The sequence below is a fragment of the Euprymna scolopes genome, chromosome 46, assembly GCF_053919585.1.
Source record: "Euprymna scolopes isolate OS-2025 chromosome 46, ASM5391958v1, whole genome shotgun sequence".
In the NCBI taxonomy this organism is placed as follows: Eukaryota; Metazoa; Mollusca; class Cephalopoda; order Sepiida; family Sepiolidae; genus Euprymna; species Euprymna scolopes.
This window is the reverse complement of record NC_136527.1, coordinates 109,416,440-109,439,513: the sequence shown is the minus strand read 5'-3', so window position 1 is coordinate 109,439,513 and position 23,074 is coordinate 109,416,440. Positions and strand designations below refer to the sequence as shown.

Genomic DNA, 23,074 nt, shown 5'->3' with positions numbered 1-23,074 from the left:
GAGCCTGCTTATTTCTGCAGAATTTCTCACACATGATAATTTAACACGTACTATTGTTGTTTTTTTTTGCTTTTTTTTTTGACATATTTTAAAAAATCGATTTGTCAACTCTATCTTAACAAGTACCATTGCTCATTTTCAAGCTTCACCTTCCGACCTTGTGTCACACCTTCTCGCGAAAATACTGCTGAGAGAGAGAGAGAGAGAGAGAGAGAGAGGTCGTGGAGTAGAAGTTTAATTCATTGCTAAATTACTAATCGCCTGAGGTTAGTCAAGTTTTTTTTTTTAATATGTGGTTTTAAGCAAAAGCAACACTTACCTATCATGTTGAAAATAGCAACATATCCGAAAATTAGGAAAATCCGTCAAGTAGAAAATCATTTATAGTTAAAAGGAATTTTTACGGAAAATTGGGGGAAATGGCATTTCCCTTATATGCAAACACTTTGAAGATTGCGAATACAAGACATAGTTTTCCCCCTTGTCGAGACTTTAATGGCTGGCGTTTTGTTTTAGCCGATAGCGATAGTTGTATTTACTTGTTTCCCCACTGAGCAAACTAGGCACAAGGCCGTTTTTTAATGTGGAGAGAGGAGGGAGGGGGAAGGGAAAGGGGGACTAGCTCCCGATGTGTGGGAAATGGGAGCTGAATAGTGAGAGTTGGTCTGCAGGGTGATCCCTACATTGACTAAGGTCGTATATGTGGGAGGGGTCCCCCCCCCACATATGGTCTTTGCTTGCAGCATCTGCCGGAACAGATACCACACTTTGATCTTACTTTGATTTTACAAAAACACAATAGAAGTTGTTCTACTCGATGAATTTTCGTAATTTTTGGATATATTACTATTTTCGACATGACATTTAAACACATAATATTGTTTTTGCTTAAAACGACATATTTTTAAAACTCTATCTTAACAAGTACCATTTTTTTCCGTAGGTCAAAGTGCTCTTTTTTTAAGTCTCACCTTCCAACCTTGTGTCACACCTTCTTTGCGAAAATACTAGAGAGAGAGAGAGAGAGAGAGAGAGAGAGAGAGAGAGAGAGAGATAAGTAGGAAGGAGAGAGAGGGTGATGGAGGGAGTTTTTATCGGGCTGAAGTATAGTTCTGTTTTGTTCTAGGTCAAACCTCCCAGGCTTTATCTTCTCGTGTGTTGAGTAGGGGGGGGGCGGATTTATTGCTAAATTGCTAATCGCCTGACGGGTTCCTACTGGGGAATGCCGACGAGGTTGCCCAAGCATTTTTTTTTTTTTTGTAGGCCAGAGTGCTCTGCTCTTCCTCTTGGGCATAGACTTTTCAAGTCTCACCTTCCGACCTTGTGTCACAACTTCTCCCAATGAGATGGAGGTCACGGCAACTCGAGTAAATACTACAGAGAGAGAGGGGGGAGAGAGTCTGGCTGGTGTCAACCCTCCCAGACTTTATCTCGCGCATTGAGTAAGGGGTTATTTTATTGCTAAACTGACGCGCTCCTACTGGGGAATGCCGACGAGGTAACGCAAGCATTTTTGGCGGATCTGATCGGGGAATCATACCTTCCCCCTATAATTTTAACCGGTTTTCTGCAGTTGGTATTTTTTTTTTTTACGATCTAACTCAGCGTAGTAACACCCTCAACAACCTCCTCGTGTTAAGAACGGCTTTCGAAATAAGCACCCCCCAACCTCAAGAACTAAAATATACTATAAAAATTATAGAAGGGGAGTGGGGTGATTCTCGTTCAGGCCCGTCGTACTTTTTTCCGAGGGTTTTCAAGTTTAACCTTCCGACCTTGTGTCATAATTTCTTGCGAAAATACTGCAGAGAGAGAGAGAGGGGGGGGGGCAGGGAAGAGCGATTAGCAGTAGGAACATTAATCTAGGTGGGACATATTTCGCATCGACACCGGTCAAGCATAAAACGGAGCACCTTATCACATGTGCCCCCGAAACTTGATTGCATTTTAACGAAATGAATACAGAACAACGAAAATAAAAACTTTTACGAGGTTAATGATAAAAATACAACTTGATTTTCTTTTTTTTTTCACACAAAAATAAAAAAAAGGAAACGAATTTGAGAATCGGATCCATTTTTCAACTCGTTGCCATTTTCTTTCTTCCGACAATCCAAAATGAATAGTATCGCCGAGGAATGCAATAGCCTCAAAAAATCGTACGACGAATGCTTTAATAAATGGTTCTCGGATAAATTCCTTAAGGGAGTCATGGACGAAGCCTGTGTGCCGATGTTCAAAGCCTACCAGGAATGCATATCGGTAAGTTAACCATTTCCTGTGCCTTTTTTATTTTTTATTTTTACGTGGAGGTCACCAGACGGTCACCACCGTCACCACTTATCAAGGCCCAGTAGCCACTCGGGGATAAGGGTTATTTTGTGTACAGTAATCAATGGGATAGTGTTGTTGCAGTATTCATTAGTATTGGAGATTTGATAAAGTGTCATTACTTAAGGGAGCGGTTCATCAGGAATTTGTTTATGTTGGACTTGAAGACCTCCATGTTGAAGTCAGGAGGGAAACAGGCAAGCGGTAGAGAGTTCCACAGGCGTGCACTGTGCAGTTCCAGTTGTTCTAAGAAAGAAGCTTTGTTCGTGGAATCTACGTTTTGATTTAGGCACAGATAAAGAGTGGGGAAAATTATTGCCTGCTTTATACAAAAAAAAAAAAAAAAAAATTAATGGAATGTGCTCTGATGAGCTCGTTACACTTGTGCCCCCTCTCGACGTAATTACACCCGACAAACCCGCTTAACAACAAAATCTCACCCCTTCCTTCACTGTTGAGTGTTGAGCCCTCCCCCCAAATCCTCCCAGAAAGCTTTTTACTTTAATAGTTTCTTCCCTCCAACAGCTAGACTTTGGAATTCCTTTCCTGCTACCTGCTTCCCTGACTGTACTGTACTGATATGCAGAAGTTTAACTGTAACGTAAACCAATATCTTGTTAATCTTTCCTAGCCATGGTCCGGAATAGTAGCCCCTTACGTCCAAGTGGCGATATGTCTTTTTAGGGGTGGTCGTGAGTAAAAAAAAACAAAACAAAAAACAGTGCTATTCACAATGTTTCAGCTGATGTAAGCTTCGACCTTTAATAAACCTTACGGGTAGTTTGTACTATAGACCAGGAGTATTCGAACTACGGCTCGTGGCCCAGATACGGCCCGCCTAAATCATTAATCTGGCCCGCGGAAGTCTTATTGAAAACGTAAAAAATATTCAGGGAAAAAATGGAAATGTATTAAAAAAAAAAATAAAATAAAAAAGGCACTAGTGCAGTTATTGATCCGCGCTAAATAAAAACGCTATTATTTAGAAAGCCATTCTTAACATGGGTAGGGGAGGGTGTTTTGTACCTATTCTGTACTTTAACCTTACAATTTAATAAAAAACAAAGCTAATTAAAATTGAAAATACTATTTAAAAAATAGAGCGGATCAATAAGTGCACTAGCACGAAAAAAAAAATAGTGCGGTAGTTTTTCACTGTTCAGAAAATAGTTAAAAAGAATGCGATTTTGGAGAACCAGTAATTGGTAAAAAAACAAAGCTGATTAAGCAAAAACTGGGGTTTGTATTACTATTCACATAGATTCGAAAACAATTTTCAAAAAACAAATATATAACAAATAAATGTTACCAAAGGCAAGATAAGTTACTTTTCTACCTGTCTGGAAAGGTTTTTAATGGTTTTACTTACTTTAAAACGTGTAATCGGTTCGAAAATCATACAACGTTCATCGATATATTTGAAAAAGAAAAATGGCGGTGTGCTTGCTGTTGAACACGGGAAGTTTTGGAAAATGAGTTCAAACTAAATAACTACACAAAATACTGTTCAAAACCCGCCGAATATATGTCCGCCTATGTCACGGTAACATATATTGAGTGAGTTTCTAACAGTATTTTGTATAATTATTTTGTTTGAACTCATTTTTACTGTATTTAACAGCGAGCGCAACGCCATTTTGCTTTTTCGAACCACTTACACATTTTAAAGTGAATAAAAACACTAAAAAGTATTGCAGATAGGTAGAAATGTAACTTATCTTGCCTTTGATAGCATTTATTTGTTATATATTGTGAGAAATTCCATATACAACTGCCATCCTTCTTGTTTAGGCATCATCGATATATTTGAAAAAGAAAAATGGCGGTGTGCTCGCTGTTGAACACGGGAAGTTTTGGAAAATGAGTTAAAACTAAATAATCACACAAAATGCTGTAAGAAACCCCCATCTAATATATGTCCGACTTAAGGTATACCGGGTGTCTAGATGGACCATATTTTGGTAGCTCAGAAAAGGATTGAATTTTCTTATTAATAACTATATTAACTAATGGAGGTGGATATCCATTCATAATAAAAATCCTTTTAATGTTGTCAATTTCCAAATCAATAAAAGTTGGGGAACAAATAACAAGTGCCCGATGGGTTAGGTGTGTGTGTGTGTGTGCGTGCGTGCGTTGTTTCTTTTTTGGAGAGTTTAGATTATGTGCCGTTTCTTATCCACTTTGCTAGTTTCGGTTCCCTTGGTTTTCGCGTAAAGTTTCTTTCGTGTTTCTAGTCGCGTTTACATAGTGTTATTCTATTAGGGATTATCTCTGATCGATGTTATCTACTTATATGATAAGATTTTTAAAAAAATTAACATTTTATATAAATAGCTTTCAAAAGTGTCAATCTTTTAAAACACAGGGATTTACTATGAATTTCAAAGCAGAAAGGACTTTCTATTCAACAATTTAAATACTTCCAAATTCTTATGAAATTTCAATAGATTGACGAAATAATATATTTCTTTTTCGACTAATAATGACACGTTGAAATAATTGACTTATTGATGAAAAAAAAAAAAAAACATATTGCAGTGGGTTTAATTTCGTAAGTAATATATAATATAATAATATATTAAAATAAAACAATAATATATGAAAATAATATAAATAATACAATAATATTTAAATGTCACGGTAACATATATTGAGTGAGTTTCTAACAGTATTTTGTATAATTTTTTTGTTTGAACTCATTTTCCCAAACTTACCGTATTCAACAGCAAGCGCAACGCCATTTTGCTTTTTCGGACCACTTACCCATTTTAAAGTGAATAAAAACACTAAAAACTATTGCAGATAGGTAGAAAAGTAACTTATCTTGCCTTTGATAACATTTATTTGTTATATATTGTGAGAAATTCCATATACAACCGCCATCCTTCTTGTTTAGGCCTGCCACACAGTTCTAGTACCCGGTCCGTGATTGGTTAATTTGAACGAGTCAAGTAAATTGCTTGGCGCCTTTTTTTTTTTTTTTTTTTTGTATCATGCCTTTATTTTTCAGTCTAGCAGAAACTTGGCATCGGGATAGACTCAAAACCACAGCGGCTCTCACTGGAGGGAACTAAGACAATTCCTTCATAGGCATCAAACAGTTGGTGAACAAAGGACACATCTCTACAAGCAGAGACAACTTATATTGCTCAATTTTTCCTAATTGAGGATGACATTAAAAAACTGTTCTGCATGTTTATTTACCAAATATTGGATCTTATCTCATTTCATCTTGGGTCCCATTATGCCTAATTATAGACATCATCATTCCTGCCGAGTTTTCCATGAACATTCATGGATCCTTACGAGGAACAACAAACTAAGATTCCGACAATAGGAATTCGAACTAAAGGCTCTGCAAAAGGACTATATCCGAGCCAAAGAACTTTCATTGCTGTTACTTGTGAATAAATTTTGAGTTTTAAATGGTATGGCTTTTGTATTGTGAGAAATTATGTAAGCGTCTGCCTCTCTGGGCGTCTGCTGTGCCATCTTCTAATTCTTGGACATGCGTGAACGTGTTTTCACGTTATGCCCCCCCCCTTGCTTCGTATTTAAAACGACAGAATACCGCATAGGGGTGTTGTTGTTTTGGGGGCACTGACATTCTGGCAGTGGGAGAGGTTGGACGCACATTAATGCTTCCAGACCTTAGAGGTCGCAACAGGACAACCTGTTGCTACTTTCTCCCTATTCTCCAGCACAAGGATAATTCGCCAAAGTATTTGGATTCTTTTGCTTCTGCCGGGAGGAAATTGAGATGTGTCAGAATGAAATTTCGGGTTTGTATTACTGTACACATAGATTTGAAAAAGTCAAAAAAAATAATATATATAAAATAAATGTTATCAAAGGCAAGATAAGTTACTTTTCTACCTAACAGGATATATTTTTCCTGTTTTTATTCAATGTAACATGTTTATTCAGCTCGAAAAGCATACAGTGTTTACCGATGTACTGGAAAATTCAAAATGGCGCCCGACACTCTCTTTAACACGGTAAGTTCAGGAAAAGATGTTATAAATAATAAACTAGACAAAATACTGTTAGAAATTCGCTCATTATATGTTACCGTGACATCAGTTGATATATATTCGGTGTTTTTTTAATAGTATTTTGTCTAGTTTATTATTTATAACACCTTTTCCTGAACTTACCACGTTAAAGAGAGTGTCGGGCGCCATTTTGAATTTTCCAATACATCGGTAAACACTGCATGTTTTTCGAGATGAATAAACATATTACATTGAATAAAAACAAAAAAAATGTATCCAGTTTGGTAGAAAAGTAACTTATTTTGCCTTTGATAATATTTGTTATATGTTTGTTTTTTGACAACTTTTTCGAATCTGTGTGTATCGTAACATAAACCTCAAAACTGTATAAAATTCGTTCAGGTCACTTTTTTTTAATTTATTATTTTGAAGCGCGTAGCTGTAATAAGTCGAGAATATGACCCCTCCCCTCTCCATTCGAAAACTTTGTAGACATCTGCACTAAACAAAAACGAAAATGTGACAAAAAACAAAACAAATATACAACAAATGGAACTTCTACAGTTTAATCAAGAGATTAAAAAAATGAAAATATTGAAAAAAAAAATTATATTGTACGTACCCGTTATGGAATGGAGTTCTGACTTTTTTTTTTTTTTTTTTTTTTTTAAATCACTTAATTTGATGAAGTATTTTTTTAATTTTTATTTTTTATTTTTATTTTATTTTTATAGAGGAAAAAAAACAATTTTAATGAGATCGATCGTATCCCGGACATCTTGCCTATTTCGCGGATGACTAGGAGGAGGGCGCCAAGGGCGATAACTCCAATCACCGCTTTTTTTCCAAATTTGACGGGATTATTTTGAAAAATGGGCAGAAAAAAATACTTCGATAAAGTTTTTACTTTTTTTTTCATTTTTTTTTTGTTCATTTTGTTTATTACTTTTTTTTTTTTACATAGGCGTCACCACTTATCAAGGCCGATAGACCACTCAAGGATAAGGGTTAAAGAGTGTACAGTAGTCAAAAGGACAATATAGTAATCGATAGTAATGGAAATTCGGTAAATTTGTTAACTTACATGGAACGGCTCATCAGAAACTTGTTCACGTTGGACTTGAAGACAACCATATTATAGACAGCTGGAAAGCAGGAAAACGGAAGACAATTCCACAGGCGTGCAGTTCTAAGAAAGAAGCTTTGATCATGGAATCTACGTTTAGGTTTAGGCACAGATAAAGAGTGTGGAAAATTATTGATAATGTTTTCAGCTAGTCTAGTGTTTCTTGTGAAAGTTTGGCGAGGGGGAACCATAGATTGAAGCTCAGTCGAACACTTTCCATGAAAATAACGATAAAGCAGACTCGCAACATCTCTTCTGTGAGATAGAGGTTGCAGCGAAGAGAAAAGGACATCTCCCATGAGGCCACGAAGTCTATTTTGAACCCTATCAAGGCAGGACAAGTCTTTTCTAGCAGCTCCTGCCCATATATGGCAACAGTATTCCATCCTTTGATGTATCTGGCTCTTATATAGATAGAGAATTGCATCAGCAGTGAGATATCTACTGGATCGATAGAAGGATCCGACCATTTTTCCAGCGGCCTTTGCAACAGATTTGATATACGTATTCCATTTAATATCAGGAGTAAAGGTCAAGCCCAGAAGCCTGTCAAAACTTGAGGCCTCCCCAAGACGAGAGCCATTCATTTTAATTGATGCCAGATGGGGATCAGAACGTTGATGATGTAAAGATAGAAGCTTGCTTTTAGATGCATTAAAAGTAACCAGCCACTCCTTTCCCCATTGTACAACGTGATCAAGATCAGAGGAGAGAGAATCGGAGAGAACTTGGTCGTTTACTCTCTTAGATGTGCTACCATAGATTGTAGTGTCGTCAGCAAAAATGTCTACGAATGATGTAAGGATGTGATTTGGAAGATCATTAATGTAGATCAGGAAAAGAGTTGGGCCCAGGATGGACCCCTGAGGGACTCCAGCATTTATACTGTGAGCTTCTGATTTTTGCCCATCAACTACTACTCTTATGAACCTATCAGAGAGAAATGATTCAATAATTGAGAAGACATTTCCAGCTATACCATAGCTGGAGATCTTGTGAAGTAAACCTTTATGCCATACCCTATCAAAGGCCTTTGATATGTCAAGAGCAATTGCCCTAGAAAGTTTGCCTCTGTCTTTTTCGTTTAGAGGTATCCCCCCCTCGTCCGCGAAATAGGCAAGATGGCCACGAGACGATCGGTTTCATTAAAATTTGATTTTCTTCTGTAAAAAAAAGCAAACAAATAACTGATCAAATTAAGCGAAATTTTTTTGAGTACTTTGTTCCATAACGAATACGTACAATATATATATTTTTTCCCATATTTTCATTTTTTTAATGTATTGATTAAACTATACAAGTATCTTTTTTTCGAACAAATAATTTTAATGAAACATTTTTTCTTAATTAAAGCAACTTTGAAGGGTCAACAAATTGATTTAAATGAAACCGAAAAATCATCTAGTTTAATTTTTTTAATTTATTTTCATGCTTCGGTCATAGTTTAAAATACGGATTTTAACGAAAAAAAATGGCGTCTCCATTTTCGGCGATAAACTGTAGAAGTACCAAAATTTCAATCAATTTGATCAAATTTTTTTTTTTTTTTTTTTTTTTTACAGCGAAAAAACACGTTTTTATGGCAGCGTGCTGAAGGTAGCCATATTTGGATTTTTAAAACACGCCACGGGGAGATAACTCGGTTTAAAGCGTCCACACCCCCTCCACATGTTGATAGCTTTTCTTCCTTAAAATCGAAACATGACTCCCTTTTGATCGGTGTATCATAACAAATTGTTTTTACGCTTACAAAATCTACTTGATGAAATTAAGTGAAATTTTTATTCGAACTTCATTCCATAACGGATACGAACAATATAACTTTTGTTCGATTTTTTTTTTTTTTTTTTTTTATGTCTTTATTAAACTACAAGTACCAAAAAAAAAACTATTTTATAAAAATCCAATATTTTCATTACAAAATTGTTTTATTAAAATTATATTTTCTGACGCAAACATTTCAATAAATGTCTTTACAATTATATTTTGATAAATCTTTATACAGTAAACGTTTTGGTTTTCAAATGGCGCTCGCCCAGTTTAGACAATTATGAATGTCATTTTCATTTTCTGTTTTTAATAATATATATATATATATATATATATATATATATATATATATATATATATACACGTTTCATGAAAAACTGCCCCGTTTTCATTTATTAAATCGAAACATTTCCAATTAAACAATTACTGATATATGTTCTCTTTCACTTTCTGGGTTTGTATTACTGTACACATAGATTCGAAAAAGTTGTCAAAAACAAATATATAACAAATAAATGTTATCAAAGGCAAGATAAGTTACTTTTCTACCCAACTGGATATGTTTTTAGTGTTTATATTTAATGTAACATGTTTATTCAGCTCAAAAAACATACAGTGTTTACCGATATATTCGAAAATTCAAAATGGCGCCCGACTCTCTCTCGGAGACGGTAAATTTGGGAAAAGGAGTTATAAATAAATAAAAAACCAGCCAAAATACTGTTAAAAACTCGCCGAATATATGACAGCCTATGTCACGGTAACATATATTGAGCGAGTTTCTAACAGTATTTTGTTTCTTTTTTTTTATTTATAACTCATTTTTCCAAACTTACCACCTTAAAGAGAGAGTCGGCTGCCATTTTAAATTTTTCAAGTGTTTGAGAAGAATATGTCCGAACAAGGTTTGGCCGCCATTAATCCAAACGCCAGCTGAAAAATAAAAAAAGACCACTTGGCAAATGGAAAAGATATCCGGAAAAATCGATAAAAAAGAATGTGTCATCTTCAATCAGACGTGCTTGAATAATGACTTGATGCCAAAATATACAAAAATGATTTTTTTTTTAATACACACAAAAATAAAGATTTAGGTAAATTTTTACGATGTCCCCCGGCGTATTATAAACACCCCAACCTCCTCATTTTAAGAACGGCTTTCGGAATAAACACCCCCAACCTCCCCATGTTAAGAATGACTTTCGGAATAAACAACCGCCTCCCAACCTCCTCATGGTAAGAACGACTTTCGAGTTTGGAGGGGGTATTCCGAAAGCCGTTCTTAACGTGGGGAGGTTGTTGGGGTGTTTATAATACGCTTGGGGGGGGGGGCGTCGTATAAAAATTTACCAACATTTAAATAATCTCGCATCTCTTTCTTTCGTTGCTAAAAAGGCGACCTTGGTTGCCCCCCCCACCTCTCCCTACAAATACAAAAATTAAAATTATAAGGGAAAAATAAATTATGCATATTGGCGGTAAATAAATTAAAGATAAAATTATTTGTATTTTTTTAATATGGGGGGGGGGGAAGTAAAATATTTATATTTAAAAATAGAATAAACTCTGTTAGTTGACCTGTCGCTAAAAAAAAAAAAGGTTGACCTTGAGTCAAGGTTGACCACCACCATCGTTTTGAGAACAGTTTCGATGAATTAAAAAAAAAAAAAAAAAAAAAAAAGGTGGGGTCGAATGTATGATAAAATGTTTTTTCAACGATAATTATTGATTTAATTTCTAATCGATAACAAGAATATGTTCAGTTAGTTTAGATCTGAAAAGTTATTATTATAAATGGATCAATAATTCGCTAGAGGTCAACCGAGGTTTGGTTGGTAAATGTTTGCTTTAACTACAACAGAACACCGACCAATAAAATGTGGTTCTTTATAGGTTTTCGGGGTCGCTATAAACGAATCTGATATTCAAACCCGTCGCAAATTTACCGTTTGCATGGTATTAACCCTTGAACCCTTGTACTATTTTGCGCCATATCACCGTATTCGTTAACGCCACGCGTGAGTAGTTCTTATTGAAATGTACGTGCGCGTAGTCACGTGATCTTTCACAAGGCGCATGGATATATGCCGGATATTTTAAATGACAGGAAATATTTTGGTAAATATCCAGATACGCTAAAACAGAACACCGACCACTTTAATTTGTTTTTTTTTTAAAAGGTAATCGAGGTCGCTGACAACGAATCTGATAGTCAAACTTGGGGCAAATTTACCGTTTGCATGGTATTAACCCCTGAACCCACGAACTACTTTCCACCATTTTGCAGCTTCCGTTTATGCTACGCGCGTGCGCTGCAGCATAAACGACGGCTTGCTTCACCGAGCAAACTGCTTTCACACATGGCGTATCAATCAAAAAATTACGCACTGACATTTTTTAATGACTTACAATTAAAGAAAAGTACAACAAATTGGGGGACCTTTTTTTGTTTTTTGACTCGCGTAGTTTTTAATGCGGTTTACAAAAACATAAGCACCAAACATTTAGAACTTATGTGGCTTAATAGGTGCTTCCACTGCTTCTGCCGTTTAGTTAACCGTTTTTCCGTAAGTAACGCATCGACATTTACCAATTAGAACACGATTTAACATTTTTCGAAGATTTTACTGTTTACATTGGGGGCGCGAGCGGGGGGGGGTAAATGTCGGTGCGCTACTTTTGAAAATTCTATGTTCCAGGAAACAAAAAACAATTAAATTACCCCCCACCCCCACCCACCCACCTCTCGTCAACTTAGAGTGCTTCCCTTGTTTTATTTCTTTTTCAGCTAATTTTAAATTTTCCACCCAAAAAGTGCTATAATGTATTTTTTGAAAATTAGAAAATTCTATGTTCTGGAAAAAAAAAAAAATATATATATATATATATATGTATATATAAATTACTCCCCCCCCCCACACACACACACAACTTGGTGTGCTTTTTTTTTCTTGCTTTATTTCTTTTTTATCTAATTTCAAATTTTCCACGGAAGATTTGTACGCCATGTGAGAAGGCTGTTTGCTTGTTGAAGCCGTTGTTTACGCTACAGCGCGCGCGTAGTGTAAACGGAAGCTGCAAAATGGTGGAAAGTAGTTTGTGGGTTCAGTGTTTAATACCATGCAAACGATAAATTTGCCCCCAGTTTGACTATCAGATTCGTTGTCAGCGACCTCAATTACCTTTAAAAAAAAAAAAAAAAAAAAAAAAATTAGAATGGTCGGTGTTCTGTTATGGCGTATCTGGATATTTACCAATATTTTTTTCATAAAATAAAAAATAGTTTTCATCTCATTGAAATACTTGAAATAAAATTTTAAAAAATAGTTTTCACCTAATTTATAGTAAAAATAATGTCAGTTTTCACGAGCGGTAGGGACTGCGAAAAGTCACCACAGAATTACCCCCTCCCATATGTAACACGATGTAACTTTATTATAAATTAATATTATCAGTATAACTTTTGTACCATTTAAAAGAAGGGCAAAATAAACCAGTAATAACTTTTAAAAAATTTTTCATTGAACGAAAATAATGAAATTGAGAGACGAAAATCATGTTTACATAATTGGCGCTTTAAAATAACGTTCTCATGTAGTAAGCATTTCGAATGTGAAAACATACCTGTGTTTAATAAATCTAGCAAAAATCAACTGCTTCTGTGGTACCAATATTCAAGAATTCTGGCGAAAGAACAGACCCATTAAATTATCGCCCCATTAGCCTCCTCCCACTTTTTGCCAAAATATTTGAGACCATAATTAACTATGCTCTAGTCCATCACCTTACAGATGCTAAACTTCTGACTGACCAACAATATGGATTTAGACAAGCCCGTTCCACAACAGACATCCTAACTGTAATCTCTGAACGTATATACCATTCACTGGACAAAGCAGGAGAGGGCAGAGCGGTAGCTCTAGATATATCTAAGGCTTTTGACAGGGTATGGCATGAGGGTCTCTTCAGGAAAATTAGATCATACGGTATCACTGGTGGAATGCTTAACATAATTAAATCCTTCTTAGATAAGAGAAAAATCCAGGTTGTCCTCGACGGTCGTACATCTAAACAATATGACATAAATGTGAGAGTGCCTCGGGGTCTATCCTTGAACCTCTACTGTTCCTGATATTCGTAAATGACCTCCCCGACAAAATTTCCTCTGAGATGGGTATATATGCTGATGACACTACACTCTATAACAGGCACGACAGGAAAACAAATGAACACATATCTAAAGAAATGGCAGAAACACTAGAGGAAGACCTCCAATCTGTAGTGGAATGGGGACAAAAATGGATGGTCACGTTCAATGCCGCCAAGACTAAACTAGTTTCATTCAATAATTACAAGAAACCTTCTCTACCACCTGTAGTAATGGCCAACGACTCTTTATCTGAGAGTACGTCTTTCAAGCTCCTTGGCCTAACGTTCACAGGAAACATGAGTTGGAACAATTACATCGAGGGCATTGCCAGGGCCACTGCGAGGAAGGTGGGCTCTCTCTACCATGCTAGAAAACTACTAACACCCAAAAGTATCCTGTACCTCTATAAGGCCACTATTCGCCCATGTATGGAGTATTGCTGTCATATTTGGGCCGGTGCATCGGCTACTAGTCTCTCGCTCCTTGACAGGGTTCAAAAGAGAGTCGCAAATCTGATAGGCCCTGAACTGGCATCTAAACTTCAGCCTCTGTCCCATCGACGAAACGTTGCATCCCTCTGCCTGTTCTACAAGTATCATAATGGTGAATGCTCTAACGAACTGCAAGCACTTGTGCCCCCACGACGTGAACACCCTCGACAGGCTGCAAAATCCCACCTCCACACTGTAGCGATCCCTAGATGTAAAAGATCTTTCTACTCCAGCAGTTTCTTCCCCAGAACTGCTAGACTTTGGAATTCCATTCCAGGTCCCTGCTTCCCCAACTGTACTGACATGCAGAAGTTCAAGTGCAACGTGAACAGACATCTTGCTGCCCAAATCCCTACATAATACCCCAGTAGTTGTTGCCCCTGATAGTAGCCCCCTACACCAAAGTGGCAATGTGCCTTGTTTGGGGGGGAAATGTAATTATTACATTTTCCCCTCCAAAAAAAAAAAAAAAACAAAAAAACTAATGGTCAGATTTTCATGAAATTTTCGATACTTATCCATTTTAGAATGAAATTACATATAAAATGCAGTTTTCGTAAAATATACGAGGGGAAATATTTTTTTTTTGTGCATGTGCCCCCCCCCATATTTATTTTTTTTTCGAAATACGAACAAAATATATTTAAATCTATCGAAATTTCTATTTATTGTGTAACATAAAGTTCAAATAAATAAAAAATATTTTTTTTTAAATTTAAATTCACGCATTGAACAAAAATTTACCTTGAAGTTGCAATTAAAATATTGCTATAAACTTAATATTATTGTTTTATCTTTTTTTTAAATAGGGTTTTTTTCGAATTAATATATCCTATAATCAGTTGAATTGCTAAGAAAAAGAAACTTCGTAAACATTAATTAATTTTTAAAAGATTAAAACGATTAAAATTCCAGTATTTCAAAATGTTCCGTTACAACATAGATTTTTAATTAATTGTGTTTAAATATTTTTTAAATATTAAGTTTTAATATAAACATGACTCTTGTCAGCTATTTTATCGCCAGATTAAAACAATTTGAAAATATTATTGCACAAATATTAAGCATTTTGTAGCCCCCCCCCCATATTTTGTTTGTCTCTTTTTACCGAACAAAATATGGAAGCCCGTAGGTAACCAAAAGAACATTCAGTAAAACCGTATTTAATATACAAATGTTTAATATTATTAATCATTAAACTGTGTAAATCTTAAAACCTAACAAAATTATAACAAAGATTAATTATTAATTGCAGTTTGAAGAAGATAAACAAAGGTTTTAAAAAATCATTAAGTCGCTTCTGCTTTTCCATAGTTCGTATAGTTAACAGAAGTCTGACGTCACAGAAACGTGCGGTCCAATTTTCACCATCGTTTGGCAATCCTTAACGAGCTGTTTACAAAAACATTTGTTTTTCGTTACTTTTTTTTTTTTTGAGGGGTTAGTCAATTATAGAATTTGTATGGATTTTAACAGGTGCTTCTGCAGTTTAATTTATCGGTTTTCCATAAGTAACGCGCCGACATAGACCGAGCAGAAGAACTGTTTAAATTCTCACAAAAATTCTGTTTACATTGGGGGGGGGGGGCAAAGGGGGACGGGTGGTGTCGCGATTTTTGGTACCTTCTACACTCTATCGCCGAAGCTGGAGACGCCATTTTATTTCGCGCACCTGCCGTTAAAAATCCAAGGGAGAAATCAGTATTTTAAATATACCTATATATATATATATACCTTGTTTCCGGAAAGAATAAATTAACTTTAAATTAAATGAAAAACTTTCCCGTTTTGGTTATCTTGACGCTCCGCACTTCTTTGTTTACCTTGGAAGTGACGTCACACAAATCTTATAATACGGATGGCTACAATTGTAAAAATAATTTGTTTTATTTTTCTTTCATTTTGAGCTCCTTTTTTCTCCCGTTTGTTTTTGTTTTCTACAATTAATAAACCAGTTTACAAGTAAAAAATAATTTGTTTTACTTGTATAGTTTTTTTAACAGGTGCTTATGCAGTTTAATTAACCGTTTTAACATAAGTAACGTGCCGACATTAACCAAGCAGAAGAACTGTTTATTATTTTACACCGCTTCCCACCAAATGTAAACAGGAAATTTTAAAGAATTTTCCGATGGTAGAAAGGAAGCCCCCCCCCCAAAAAAAAATCGTTGCTACAAAGTGGGTGATCATTTTACGTTAAATTATTATAGAAAAGTGATCCCCCACTTTTTAAAACTAACAGTTCTTCATATCTTGGAAACTACTCGTTTGCCGTAATTTTAAACGTTATTTTCGTTTTCAGCGGCCCCGAAAACCTTTAAGAGTGGTAATTTTAAAGGAATTTTCGAGGGTGGAGTAATTCTTCATATTTACCTTTTTTTTAATTGAATTGTTAGGTGAAAGTACAGAATAGTTACAATACACCCTCCCTTCCCCATGTTAAATAATAGGTTTCTAAATAATAGCGTTAAAAAATAGCTCGGGTCGTAAAGTGCAGGACTGCAGTGCAGGAGCAGGAGTACCTATAAAAGGTAACGCCGGATCGGAAAAAGAGCTCAAAATGAAAATAAAATAAATTCTCCGCTCAAAATAAGAAATGGGAGAAAAAAAAAAGAAAGTTAAACGGGAGAAAAAAGGAGCTCAAAATGAAAGAAAAATAAAACAAATTATTTTTACAATTTATCAAGTTATCTGAATTTACTTTTTTTTGTTTTTTTTTTTAAAGAGGTGGATATAGTTTGCTTGAAGCATTGTGTATAGTATGTAGTTAAATGGAATGTGTAGAAGGCATTACAATGTAGAGGTAACGGAAAGACACAAGCTGAAGCAGGTGACAGTTTTATTTGATTTGCGGAAGGTTTCTTCTGGTGATTTTCTCTCAACTAATACTCCACTTCTTTTTTAAGGAGTTCTCTCAATGGTAGTGTGAGGTTTATGATCACTTTCCACCAGGAACGCATTTCCATAGGTGTAACTCCGGAATCGTTCACAGACCCCCATTCCCCAAAAAAAACCTGCAAGGAGCTCCCACTCTATGTTGGTAAAACGTTGTTCAGTCGCTGTTAAAGAGTTGGGTGCACATGCTATGGGTTTTCTTCCTTAATGTAGGGAGGCGTTAAGTTCTCTACTTGATAGATCAACTTGGATCATGATTTGCTTTGCAGGGTCAAAGTGTAACAGCAAAATATCCGTACAAATTAGATTCTTGATTCGCGGGAGGTTTCTTTGGTGATTTTCTGTCAACTAATACTCCGCTTCTTTTTAAGGAGTTGTCTCAATGGTAGTGTGAGATGTGACAAGGTAACATTTGTTTTTATCAGTTACTTTGCTGGGATCAGGGTTCATACCATTTTGATGGTTAATTGCACCAAGAAAACTGTTTCTCATTGATTGCACATATTTCTTGTTATAATATTCTTGGGTTTATCAAAAAACGCCTGAGATCATCCTGTACATCTGATGCATGGAGTATTGCTGCCACATCTGGGCTGGTGCATCTACCACAAGTCTCTCCCTATTATATAGGGTTCAAAAAAGAGTTTGGGAGCTAATAGATCCCACTTTGTAAACTAAGCTCCAACCCCTGTTCCATCGCCGCAATGTTGTTAATGGAATGTGCTCTGATGAACTAGTTGCACTTGTGCCCCCTCAGCGTACATATCCTCGCCAAACCTGCTGAGCAACAAAATCACACACCTTTCAACTAAACTCCAGAAAGCTTTCTGCTCTAATCGTTTCTTCTCTCGAACAGCTGGATTTTGGAATTCCCTTCCTGCTAACTGCTTTCCCTGACTGTACTGATATGCAGAAGTTTAAATGTAACGTAAACCAACATCTTGTTAATTTAAATTCACCCCCCCCATTTTCAAGTGTCTATTAAAAAGTAAATAATTAATTTATGTACCAAATTTTTATATATCACAAATTGAAGATAAAAGATCAATAAATAATATATTCAAATTTAAAACAAAAAAAAGTAGTGTTTTTTAGAAATTTACCTGTAAAGTTCGAAGTTTAGAACTTTTTTTTTTAAATCACGTCGTTTGTTTGTTTTTTGTTTTGTTTTTTTAATGAAACCTTGGTCCTTGCTCCTTTAATTGAAAAAAAATTAGGGCTTGAATTACATTACGGGCAATATGAACTGGAACAAATACATTGAAGACATTGCTAAAGGTGCTGCAAAGAAAGTGGGTTCCCTCTATTGAGCTAGAAGACTACTCATGCCTGAGATTATCCTGTACATCTACAAGGCCACCATTCGCTGATGCATGGAGTATTGCTGCCAACGGAGTATTGGGCTGGTGCATCTACCACAAGTCTCTCCCTATTATATAGTGTTCAAAAAAGAGTTTGGGATCTAATAGATCCCACTTTGTAAACTAAGCTCCAACCCCTGTTCCATCCAAATATGTTATGGAATGTGCTCTGATGAACTAGTTGCACTTGTGCCCCCTCGGCGTACATATCCCCATCAAACTTGCTGAGCAACAAAATCACACCCCTTTCACTTAAACTTAGTTGCCTCAAGAATCAATAAACTGATGTCATATCTCTTCCATAGCGATATACCATCATCATATCATACACTTGGAAACTTAACAGCATGTGTTGGAGGGGAAGTGCAGCTGCAACCAAAATTTTTAAGTTGATCACTTTCCACGTGGAACGCACTTCCATAGATGTAAGTTCGGAATCGGTCACAGTCCCCAAAAAAATCTGCAAGGAGCTCCCGCTCTATGTTGGTATAACGTTGTTCAGTCTTTGTTAAAGATTTGGATGCAAATGCTATGGGTTTTCTTCCTTAATGTAGGGAGGCGCCAATTTCTCTACTTGATACATCATCTTGGATTGCGATTTGCTTTGCAGGGTCAAAGTGTAACAGCAAAATATCCTTACAAATTAGATCCTTGATTTGCGGGAGGATTCTTTGGTGATTTTCTGTCAACTAATACTCCACTTCTTTTTTAAGGAGTTCTCTCAATGGTAGTGTGAGATGTGACAGGTGTTGACTGAAAGATTCCATGTACATATGATTCCCAACATCCTCTGCATGTCGGTTGTGTTCAATGGACTAGGTAACATTTGTTATTGGTCAGTTACTTTGCTGTGATCAGGGTTCATACCATTTTGATGCACCAAGAAAACGGTTTCTCATTGATTGCACATATTCCACGGTTGAAACACAGTCGTTTATTCAAATTAAATTGTGAAGATTCTTGTTATGTTATTCTTGGGTTTATCAAAAAAACAATAACATGATCTAGTTAAATGAAATATGTAGAAGGCATTACAATGCAGATGTAACGGAAAGACACAAGCTGAAGCAGGTGAGAAAGTTTTTACTAATACAACTTACAAATACATGTGTACATATTCATATATTTCTTATACACATTATATTTATATTTGCACTGTGATTACCTGGGTAAGCCGGTCTGATGGGATATCCGTGTTATGATATATCGAGAAAGATCTCTTCATCAGATATTTATTTGGTTCAAATGTGCTGCTGTAAACAGTAACAGTCTCGCAGCAAACAATAGCCTGGAAGTGTTAATTAGCATTTTATATTATTTTGCAGAAATAAGTAGTTGAGATATAAAAAAATTGTATCATGCATTGTATTCTTTGGCGGCCATCTTTTTTACGCGCATGCGGTGTCAGTCAGATATACCACCAGACCAACTTTCCCAGGTGACCACAGTGCAAATATGTGTATATGAAATGATGCCAGCAAATTCGCTTTTGAACATTACCAACAGCCAGCCTTTTTTGCTATAAAGATACACGAGATGGTAAAAAGTGTATCTAATTTATATCGAGCAATGCCTGTGCATGAGGATTGTTATAGTGGGGAAAGACTTTGCACTGAAACAATCCCACTCTCTAAACAACTGCTACATTGATCCAAAAAGAAGAGCAAGTCAACATCATTGGATGCAGCAGTCATCGCAAGTTTTATATCAGAGTTTTCCTACTCCTAGGGAGGTTGCCTTCACTATAGCTTACAGAGCCCTCTCCACCCACCATGCCATTTGATCCATGACTGGAACTTAGGTTGCTGGGCACCAGAGCATATTCCACATGCCGGTGGGTCATATATGCTGCAGCTTACAGGGCCTAAGCTCCTCTGGAGGTTTCTGTCAGGGTTACCTCACCCTTAGCCTTTGGTTAAATAACCTTGGATCACAAGGCAATGGAGGTCCAATTATATGGCGCAGGACACTTGCCGTTCATCAGAGCCTCCGTCTGTGTGGCAGTGGTCACGACGTGCACGTGGGGTTGATTTGTCTGGGAGAAGCACAGAAAGACGCTAAGACATCTGTGTGCTTTTAACACACGTCCACACCAGACCTTGACCACTGTATAAGAAATGCTTGAATATGTACACATGTAATAAAACTTTCTCACCTGCTTCAGCTTGTGTCTTCCCGCCACCTTTGCATTGTAAGGCCTTCTACAATTCTATTTACTTTTTTTTTCATTTTAATTTTTACTTTGTTTTTTGTTTTGTTTTTTTTTTTCTCCAGAAAGCCATCAAAGAGAAGAAAATTGATATCGGAGAAGTTCAACAAGATGTTCTCGGTACGGAGAAAGAGAAACCAGCTCCACCAAGGCCATGAACGAGACGATGCAGCAAGAAGCTTTTCTTTGTCCTGTGACCTTGGCCGTCACGCTTATTATTAGGCCATTAAGATGGTGATGAAATATCTGTAGATCTCAGCTCACAGTCACGGAAATTAACCAAAATTGGACTTTGAAAAAGCAGACTAAAATATGTTGTGAATAATATATATATATATATATATATATATATATATATATATAAACAAAAGCTGGACAGCTGGGTAGAGATAGTTAGAACTGTGTTTTTGAAGAAAAAAATGGATCAGAGTGCTTGACTACATATGAGGAAGTAAATATGAAATAAAAATTTCAGATAAAATGGAAAATTAGTTTGTGGAATAGTGGATAAGCAAGCAAACATTCTAGTAGAAATAAGACTGTAAATAAGACTTATTAAAGCTGGACTGAGATACTATGGTTCTTTCCTTTTTTAAAGTTTAATTCAACCCAAACAAGGCATATTGCTACTGAGACCAAAGAAGCTACTGTGAATTAGGTCATATCTGTAGGGGCAAACTAAGGAGGGAGTTGTGCAGCGACGTGTTTGTTTAAATTTCTACACGTTGGTACAGTCAAGGGAGCAGGGAGAGAATTCCAAAGGCTAACAGTTCAAGGAACAAAGCTATTAGAGCAGAAAGCCCCCTGGCATCTAAAGACGTTGACAGTGATTAGTTGGGATTTTGCCGATTGTTGAGGATATTTACGTTGAGGAGGCACCAGAGCAGCAAGTTTCTTGGACGAAAACTCTTGCTTTCTTTTTTTTTTTTTTTGTCCTTTAGTCCTCACATTCCATGAGTGGTGTTCCTGGCAAAGAGGGAAAAATTGCTGTTTTGGGGGTCAGAATCTATTCCATCTAACACTTATTGTTCGTTGTTTATTGTGAAGTTTATTTTTGTTTTGTTTTTTTAGTTTGTTACATCAAATCGCTTCATGCCTTGTCTTGAGCGACTTTCATAAAAAAAAAAAAACACGGATATGATATTGCTGCGATGAGACAGGGGATGAAGATTGGTAGACAGTGTGGCATCTATTAGATTAGAGGTGCCTTTTGGGCCCCGGACAAAGGAGGAATTGGACCTAGTAATTCGCTCCCGTTCATTTGTTTGCACTTTTCCCAATAACCGCGCCTTAGATTTTTAAAAAAACCCAAAAAACACAAACATTAGTCATGGTAAAAGTGAATTTTTGCCAGAATAGATTTTCCAGGATAATTATGGTCTTCCCCACCCCTCCTCCTCTCGGATCATTATAAGTGTAAAATTGCTTTAAAATCGTTCGACGTTTGTTTGTTCATACTTTTCTCAATAACCATGCCTTGGATTTTTGTGAAATTTTGTACAAACATTAGTCATGGTAAAAGTAAATTTTTGCCAGAATAGATTTTCCAGGATTATTATGGTTCCCCCGCCCCCACCCCGCTCCTCCCAGATCATTATAAGGGTAAAATTGCGCCAAAATCGTTCGACATTTGTTTGTTCGATTTTTGCACAACATTAGTCATGGTGAAAGTAAATTTTTCACTCATGGAGGGAAACTCCTCACACTTGGTTGTTTTTTTTTTTTTTTTTTTTTTACCCTATCTTTAGGGAGAGGCTATTGGTTGGTGCACCAGCCTACATGCACCACTCCATGGGTGAATGGTGGCTTTGTAGAGATGTAGAATGCCTGTCAGTCAGTAAAAGTTTTCTAGCATGGTAAAATGAGCTTTATTAAACAGAACTCCACAATTTATGCTGTGGTGGTAGTGGTGGGAGGGGATAAACCAAAAAGAGATGAAAATAGGTGCTGTGTGTAGTGAATTGCATACGTGAGGAGAGGAACGGGTGAAGATATAAAGCAGGGAAGGATTGGAACGCAAGTCGTGAGGACAAATATGTCCAAATGAACTGACCGAAATATCTTGGTTTGGCTTTAATGAAGTGTTTGCGTCTTTTTCTACTAGCATGTTTCCTTGCTTATTCACTATTCCATAAACTAATCATGTTTTTTTTTGTTTTTTTTTCCAAAGTCACTTTCTTATCAAGGCCCAGAGACCACTCGAGGATAAGGGTTAAAGAGTGTACAGTGGTCAATGGGACAATATCAAAGTAATCGTTAGAAGTGTGAATTTGGTAAAATTGGATTACTTAAGGGGAACGGCTCATCAAGAACTTGTTTACATTGGACTTGAAGACGGCCATATTATAGTCAGCTGGAAAGAAGGCAAACAGAAGACAGTTCCACAGGTGTGCAGTTCTAAGAAAGAATCTTTGTTCATGGAATCCACGTTTAGGTTAAGGCACCGGTAACGTGTGGAAAATTATTGATAGTGGTTTCAACTAGGCGAGCGTTTTTCTTGAAAGTCAGACAAGAGGGGAGGATCATAGATTGGAGCTCAGACGAGCACCGGCCATGTAAAAGCATAACTTATTTTTATTAAATAATTACCATACAATGATCCAAACAAACATGGTTTCACGGAGCCATGTGGTACCTTGCCCATTGGACAAAAAACAAAATGCTCATCTGTGTCTGACGAGTGTATACAAGTGGGCGCTTGTCCAGAGTTACTTCCATATGAAAAACAAAAATAAAATAAAAA

General features: G+C 36.3%; 1 protein-coding gene across 1 annotated transcript; it reads left to right on the top strand.

Annotated features, from left to right (window-relative positions):
• The first annotated feature begins 622 nt into the window (after positions 1-622).
• Positions 623-23,074, top strand: LOC145270610 (TP53-regulated inhibitor of apoptosis 1-A-like). The gene is made up of 2 exons (XM_080126239.1): positions 623-2,262; positions 20,397-23,074. The coding sequence occupies exons 1-2, from the start codon at positions 2,119-2,121 to the stop codon at positions 20,487-20,489; spliced, it is 237 nt and encodes a 78-aa protein (XP_079982365.1). The 5' UTR covers positions 623-2,118; the 3' UTR covers positions 20,490-23,074.